General features: G+C 38.5%; 3 protein-coding genes across 3 annotated transcripts in view; 1 reads left to right on the plus strand and 2 right to left on the minus strand.

The window, feature by feature from the left end:
* LOC106011042 (potassium voltage-gated channel subfamily KQT member 1) overlaps positions 1–8,219 on the plus strand; it is a gene marked incomplete at its 5' end in the record, with an annotated part of 21,016 nt that overhangs the window by 7,698 nt on the left and 5,099 nt on the right.
* On the minus strand, positions 4,338–6,598 carry LOC101849277 (TELO2-interacting protein 2). Its single transcript, XM_005092356.3, has one exon. It carries the CDS (start codon positions 6,040–6,042, stop codon positions 4,564–4,566), a length of 1,479 nt encoding a protein of 492 aa, XP_005092413.1. The 5' UTR covers positions 6,043–6,598; the 3' UTR covers positions 4,338–4,563.
* Positions 6,209–8,152, minus strand: LOC101849525 (ketohexokinase). The gene has a single exon (XM_005092357.3). It carries the CDS (start codon positions 7,631–7,633, stop codon positions 6,662–6,664), a length of 972 nt encoding a protein of 323 aa, XP_005092414.1. The 5' UTR covers positions 7,634–8,152; the 3' UTR covers positions 6,209–6,661.

Below are 8,219 nucleotides of genomic sequence, written 5' to 3' on the forward strand. Positions count from 1 at the left end.
AGAGAGAGAGAGAGAGAGAGAGAGAGAGAGAGAGAGAGATGTGCAAGTTGCAATGCCCCAGCAGAAAAATGGAGATGATAAAAATTCTCCCCACACAGAAATTACCATCACATTTTCTGCATGCTGTGGCGAAGCACCTAACCACTACACCACGGGCACCATGTTATGTCAGTGGTCAAACTTTACATTGCAAGTGAGCATTGTATTTAACATTTTGGCTGGCTGTCTGTCAGTGTGAGAGACAGTCCTGCCATTCTCGTGAACTAGTGTAAAGTAAGTGTCAATGAGTTTAATGCCTCTATCAACAGTAATAGGCAGGACCTTGGAATTTAACTGTCCTGTCGTCTCCGATAGGGTTGATTGAGAGCCTTGAAAACTTCTCAAAACAACTTGAATTCAAGAATGCCCATCTGGAATTCGAACCAGGGTCATCCACTCCATAGTCCAGCATGATACCGAGTAAACAATAACAGGGGGCTCTTGAGAACTAGTTTATATCACTTCTATGGTCACAAGAGAAAATACAAGTTTGGGCTTTGGTCGATCGTATGTTTTGTGCCCCCCATCACGTACGGGGCAAGCTTTCAACTCCTAAACACAAGGCCAATGGTTCCACCTTTGAACAGGAAACCCAGAGGGATAAATATTCAAGAAAAGACATAAATAATGATTAACTTGGACCCAGAACATCTGCTGTCTTTGCCAAGTTAGTATCGCTGCTGCTGCACACAATACATGTACCGTATTGGTTGGTAGCCCCCCTCCCCCCCCTTTTTTTTTTCACTTTCAGTCAAGAGAGGAAAAAATGCAATAAAGAAAAATACATGTTTATTTGAAGCCCAAACTTGCATTTGGCCATATTAGATCTAAGTTTATGACCAGCTGTATCATAGCAACAAAAAGACCTGGGAATTACTGCCAGTCTCCAACTCAACGATAAGGGCAATTGATGTTTGATGGGAAAAAGGAGCAAACCACATCAGAGCTCCAATCAACTATCCGCGTGATACATAAAATGTAATATAGCAACAAAAAAGACACCTGAACCACAAGTTGTGGTTGTGCCCTCACAAAACACAGTGACAAACTTACAGATTCTCTGATTTTTATTTTCTGATTAAGTCATAAGCCAGTACTCAAAATCTTTGCGCTCAGGCTCAAACAAAATATGCAAATCAATTGATGGTCACAAAGTCAATAATCAAAATCATAAATTGGACCACAAATGACTAGCTCTAACTAGCCTATCGTGAAACCAACATGACCAACAAATGACTTAAAAGTCAGCCAAGGCTTTACATGTAACAAGTCGGCATACAGTCACAAGACAATTTATGCATCATGTAATCCTTACCGGGCTCAAAAACTTTGAAAAAAACATGATGGCAAGGAAATAAACTCTCAACTTTCAACATCAGTGACACAGAGGCTGTCATTCTCTCAAACACTGGGTAGGACAGAATTGTACCCATATAATCAGAAAATTTTTCAATGTAAACATCGTGGGAGAAGCCAATGTCCCTGAAGGAGATGAAGTCTGGCAGCAAAACCCATTATATTTAGAAGCCGCCAAGCAGATTTGTTTAAACCAGGACCAACAAGAACTGGGACATGGAATGTATAGTAAAGACCATCATGTGTATGATAACTAGTTAGATATGAGCTTCTTTTTCTTCCCTCTTTTTGATCTGTATATAATATGAATTTTATACTCTCTACCGTCCATCTGAAACCACAAGAAAAATACCCAGTACAATAAATTTTATGTTAAAATTAAAAACTTCCAACAAGCATGACATGTACAAACTGTACACATCGTAACATATTATGGACAAAAGCACATTTTTTAACCCAAAGGATGAACCCTCACTGACTAAATCAAAATCTATGAGTACAGTACAGAAGCATTGGAGCCAAATGATGCACCTTAACACTTAGTACTCAATTCACTGCAAATTCAAGTTGTTGGCAATACATCAAAATATAGCAATGACCACAAAAAAACTTTTTTTTGCCAGAAAGTGTTTGCAAATAGGTGCATTTTGTAGCTTTATCTTCACAGAGCATGGAACTTTTTGAATTTTTGAAATTCATCAATAAACAAAAAATTACGAATTTTTTAATCAATTAATTTTTGGTACATTTTTATATAAAATGGAAAAAAAAATAAAATATGGAACGTTCTTTGGTGAGTTTTGAGACAATATTCGTCTTAACTCGCTCATTTCTCGGAGTATTTAAAAGAAACTTGGCAACCCAGTACATTTTCTAGTACAAAATCTAGTCCTGCTTTCATATTTTTCATAGCTATCCTATTTTTTGAGTTATGAAGACGTTTATAGGTAAAAATGTGGCGGTTTTAAAGTGCGTCGTTTTGAGACAATATTTGTCATAGCTCGCCTATTTCTTGGAATATGTAAATGAAACTTGGCAGTCTTGTACATTTTTTAATGCAGAATCTAGTCACGCTGTCAGATTTTTAATATATGTCCTACTTTTTGAGATGTAAAGACATTAACAGGTAAAAAAGTGGCGTTCTTTAGAGATTTACAAAGATTATCAGTCATATGTATGTTCTCCCAAAGTCATGATATTTGAATGAAACTTGGCAACATAAAAGGTTCCTCCTTGCCAAGCAATGCTCTGGATCAATTTGTCACAAAATTGTAAGTAGAGAGCTGGATTTATTAGTTGAATAAATCCAGTTCTGTACTAGTAAAAGCATGCATACTTTGTTATAGAAAATAAGATCGTCTCTGTGTATATATCCATTGTTGGACAGTGTCCTATTGTGTGGTAGATTAAGATGCGTTCAGATAATATAGTTTACAACGCATGTGTAGGCTACAACTCATACAATAAATATAACATATTTACACCCCCTCCCCCCCCTTCTCCCTCTCTCTCACGCGCACACACACGCACGTGCGTGCACTCACGCACATACGCGTAAACAATAACAATGTATAAACGGGACTATCTTCCCAGACTGGACTAAAGTACCATACTCTTTAATAACAATCTTAAAGCCTCACTTTTCCAAACAGAGCACACAGGACGAGTCCAAGTGTGTGCTTTCCCAAGAGGGGGGAATAGGCTTTCATAACACAAACACAACGCCATACCACTTCTCAAGATGTTTGCTTTTCTGTTTCTATTCTTCTGTCATGCAATCAAGCAAATATCTATTGTATTGTGACTAAAATGCAATAAAAACGCAAGTTAGTTTAGTTTTCAAGTACCCTTCCCCCCTTTCTGGTTCACATAAGCACGGCCTCGTTTGTAGCGCCCGAGGCGACCGATGGCTGATGACGTCACTCAGTGGAAATTTCCCAGCCGCCGACCGTTCACCCAGCACGCGCAAATGGCAATGCCGCTTTTCACTTTTTCCCTGAAGTAGTTACTCCCACATTTTTAAAGATTACGCGAAAACCGCTAAACACAGAAGCATGAAATTTTAAGGGAATAAAGAAAAATGGTGTACAACGTATCAGTCAGTTTGACAAATCACAGATCCGAAAAAATCTTCAAAGCGCACCACATCAACCACTTTCGCAAACGTTTTCGACTACTTCTTGGATGGGTACAATGTTGTCAAACTGCATACTACAAAATTGATTTTGACCTCTGTTCTGATTGGCTGCCAAGTTTCATTCATATCCATTCACGAGAAGCGACGTGAGAGCGAGTTGAAGACAACAACCTTTGCGTTAGTGCGTCCCGCGAACACCCCCGCTGCGGGGGCCAAAAATCGGCAGAACAAAACACGCTCGGTGGGCATTGCTACAAAATAACAACGAAAAAGCTTCCCTGTTCAAAAAAGGAGCCCACATATCTTCCATCCCGTGCAACAGCACAGAGCCTAACCATTACAAAAATACAGAGAAGCCAGTGCACCTGTGACTTTCACTTTGTTACCCTAAAATATTCAAAGAAAACACAAAACAATAACAGTGAGAAATTTTGATTTTCCAAAAACCTGGTCTAGTACATCGTACGTTGAGAGTGGTGAGAAAAGTGTCCAAACCATCACATGAAAATTATATATCGGCTTCAAAAGCAGAATTACTCCTGATAGTAGATAGTTGCTACCACTGAAACATGCACGCACAACAAAATTCTGAAAGAAAAATGTTAAAAAAGAAGAAAAAGTGAAATATGAAGACCTGCCAATCACTCTATAGGAGTTTTCCTCATCATAGTCCTCCCAAAAATAGGCGTTAGGGGGGAAAAATGGAAAGTCTCCAAAACCTCAGTCAGTAGGTTGAAAGTTAAGTAACAAACCGAGATTGGCAAATAATTGTAGAGTGTGTAAGCAAATACTCGCAAATATAGAATTTATAAGTGTATTTTCACTTCATTTTACAGAAGTTGCGCAAATATTTTAAATAACACAAATATAAAAATATCATGCTAATTTTTCACCTTATTCAAGATAATGTGCGCAATATTGCAAACAAACACAATCAAAAATGTGTATTTTCATAAATATATTCATTTACATACACACATGCAGATCCCCAATTTTATTGGAGTAGCCCTATCTACTTGGCAGGTCTGTTTTTATGTCCATAACAAATGAGACACATGATTTGAATCTTTTAAAGCTTCGAAACATTTTGTTGCACTTGGACACACTTTGCAGAGCATTTGACAAATTCCATTTATTTTTTCTTTCATTTGCATTTGAGCTTCCTTCGAGTGAGTTTCCTGGTAATGCAGTGTCTGGATATCAACCAAAACCTTTAACAAGCATTTGAGAATGGTGTCTCTGTGAGGTGGGATTCGTGGCCATGCAACCTCAACAATAGTTTGCAGCACTTCAAGTGTCTTCACACGGCAAATATCAGATGATCCATCATCTATCTGTAGGTAGTTACTAATAACCCCAAGGATAAGTCCAAGCTTCCCAGCAGATGGAAAGCCCATTTGCTGAATCAGAATCTTAATGTTAGACATGTACAGCCGACGTAAGACGAGAAGGTTTTCCATGTCTGCATTTCTAAGTAATGTCTCAAGCAGACCACAATGATAATCAGCGCTTGTAGTATTCTTGTCAAGAACACAAACACTTGCAAATAAAGTAGGCAATAATTCACTCAAAACTAAGCACTCCTTTGAGTGCAATTGCTGGTTTAAAGCTTGGTGCACCACTTCTATACGATTGTACCACCTAATCTCCTCACTCGTAACATTCAGTACCAAATGGTGAATGACTTTTAGACCCTGAACTTTATTGAGTTCCTGATGATCTAGAAGAAAATTCAAGGATACTGCTAAAATCAAATCAATGTGGTCAGACAAAAGTGGGAATTTTGCCTGACTAAGAAACCAGCAAAATACTTTGCACATATATGGGTTACGTTGCCACTGTTCTTTTGACAGGAAATCCTTGGAATGACTAAGAAACAAAGAGAACAGTGTCACTTTTTTAACGTTTTGATGATTAGCAGTCTTCACTTCCATACAAAGTAATTCGTTCACAGTCTCACAAGAAAATAACTTGAGGACATTGTTCAGCACTTCATTACTGAGTTCTGAAGCTTTGACAGAGGACCACAAGGAGTCCTCGATATTTGCCCCTATTATTATCAATAAATCTAACACAATTTCATCACAAAACAACTCAACCAACTGAGGCACGTTTTCTCCTGCTCTTTTCTCTTTTACTGCAGCAACTAAAACGGCTACTAATACTTGTAAAACAGCCTCGCTAACAAAAGAAATCCCTTCAAAATCCTCATAAGAATATGAAAAGTAGTCTCTGTTGGAAAACGTTGAAACAACACAAGATCGCAAAACATGCTGTAAAGCAAGTGTGAATCCCACACAATCTGCATCAATTGACGTAAATCTTTCATGTAATTCCTGAATCAATCCAGACGCTTTAAGGAGCACTTTTACTTTCTTTTCATTACAAGAGGTGGATGAAGCCTCTCTGAGCAAGGCTGTAATATCAGACAACGCTTTATCCGCTACATGAGGCAAAACAAGTGGCTCCATTGTCGATGTCGGTTCACTCTCGTTACTATGACCCGCCATCTTGAAACTTTTGTTGACGAATGATGAAACTCGAATGTCGAGAGTGGTGTCCCTTTGAACACTTTTACGGTGTCGAATCTAAAAATGATGGTACGAATTATTTGGTACATTTTTCTTAAATCTAAACAATTGTTTCGTTTGAAAGATTTTTGTGAAGTCTTTGTAAGGAGCTCTTTTATTTTTACAGATTAAATCACAAAACACGTAATTTGATTACTCTGTTTACAAGGATTCCATATAATTACAAAAATCAGTCAACCTATTTGATTAAAGATGAAATTCTTAAGGGCCCGCAGAAACATAGTTTGGTTTATTTATTAGGGCCTAAGTATATTAAGGATAGGTGTAAACTAATAAACATTTCTGGCCCAACAAAACACATCACTAGCATACATTATTAGCAATTCATGTGAGGGTTTTGGAAAATATGAAAAGAAACTGAACCAAAAAACAACAACAAACAGGCCTAATAGAGAATGCATCCACTGCATGTGAGGTAGGCCTACACACAAAGTGAATGCACAATTTATTTATAGCCTACAGTAATTCAGCAGCTGATGTTGTAAATGCAAAAAGAATATAGATCTACATGCCATGAGTAAAAAGTTCATATTTTACTCTACAAAGTGTTTCTAAAGTCTTTTATATTTTCATATCCTTGTATTCCACATTTAAAGCCTGCAACTTTGCATCCAAATGTTATAGAATCTTTCACATCTTTCCCTTTTGATAAGGCATGAATTGTAGCTGCATTAAAAGTGTCTCCAGCCCCACAAGTATCCACGATGCCATCCGGTGGGAAAGCAGCTGATGTAACAAGGCCACTTTGAGCTGACATGGCTGCTGCACCTTGCTCTCCCCAAGCACAAATGAGCACTGCCCCAGGTTTCAGTCTTTCGTAAAGCCCCTGAGCAGCACTTTCCATATCAGTGTATCCTAAAGTACGGGCAAAGTCTTTGCTCACAAACATAACATCTGGTAATCTCCACATGTCAAATTCTACCAATCGAGGGGCAAGACGCAGTTTTTCCGCCTCTAGTGAGGTAATAATACGTTTGCGAGAAGATGAAGAAGAAATCAATTGTTCATTCTGTTGATCAATGTATTTTAACATTTTTGCCATCTCTTCAGCATTATCTCTTCCTTCAAAATGAATCCATCCTACTAAGCCTGAGCATAGGTCAATTTTGTCCTGAAGGTGGGACAACTTTAGCTCTGGAAGATTTTTATTTGTGTGTAAAACTGTACGGGAACTAGTCTCCTTATTCAAAATAACAACTGAGATAGGACATAAGGTGTTGGGAACAACAACACACCTTTCAAACTCTACTTTGTATTTTTTGAAGTCCTCCTCTATAAAGGACCGTTCTTTGGAGTCTGATAAGGTGCCAAAAAACTCTACACTTCCTCCCAAAAGAGAAATAACAGTTGACGAATTGGAGGCATTTCCTCCTCGCTGCCACACACAATCAAGGCATCGATGTGCCTGATCTTCAATTGGGTACTTCTCCATGTGATTTAAAATATCCACACACACAAGCCCGACAAACAATACCTGTTGATCAGGCTCAATGCCGTGGTTTCCTTCCATAGTTTGATGCAAGTTATCAATGACAAAAAAATCAACTGTGTCTTTTGCTGACGCTGCACCGTTGATTCCAGTGAGTGAGAATGAGAATGCCCTGGATGAGGAGGCCAAATTTTCAAGAACAAGCGGCAGATGAAATTAGTCACTTTTTTAGACTATAGGCCTGGATGCTGGTTCCTGAACTATGCACCTGTTTGTTGGTGAATTGCTAGACTTTGTTAAAAAACAGTCATGTTTTGTTTTAAATATCAGATGAACACGGCACTGTGGTGACAAGTTACTCAACTGAACGATTTACTAACGAAGGCAGCAGTCAGTTGAACATTATCAAGGAGACACATCTAGATCTAGATCTCTATGCTTTACAGTCGTTCGTAGTCGTCCACAAGAAGCAAGCGAAGGACGAAGGAAGTACAGAAAGCACAACACACCTGTTATCTTGATTTTTTATTCAGTGAAACATTGACCTGGGGCTGGTTCGTCCCGAGTCTTGCCAGAAAGTAGGTCATAAAACGGTGTGTAGAAGAATTTTAACCCATGAAATCAGCTGTCTGTACGAAGGTCACGGCCGATGTGAAAAATCCCCCCC

This window comes from Aplysia californica, unplaced genomic scaffold, assembly GCF_000002075.1.
Source record: "Aplysia californica isolate F4 #8 unplaced genomic scaffold, AplCal3.0 scaffold00045, whole genome shotgun sequence".
NCBI lineage: Eukaryota > Metazoa > Mollusca > Gastropoda > Aplysiida > Aplysiidae > Aplysia > Aplysia californica.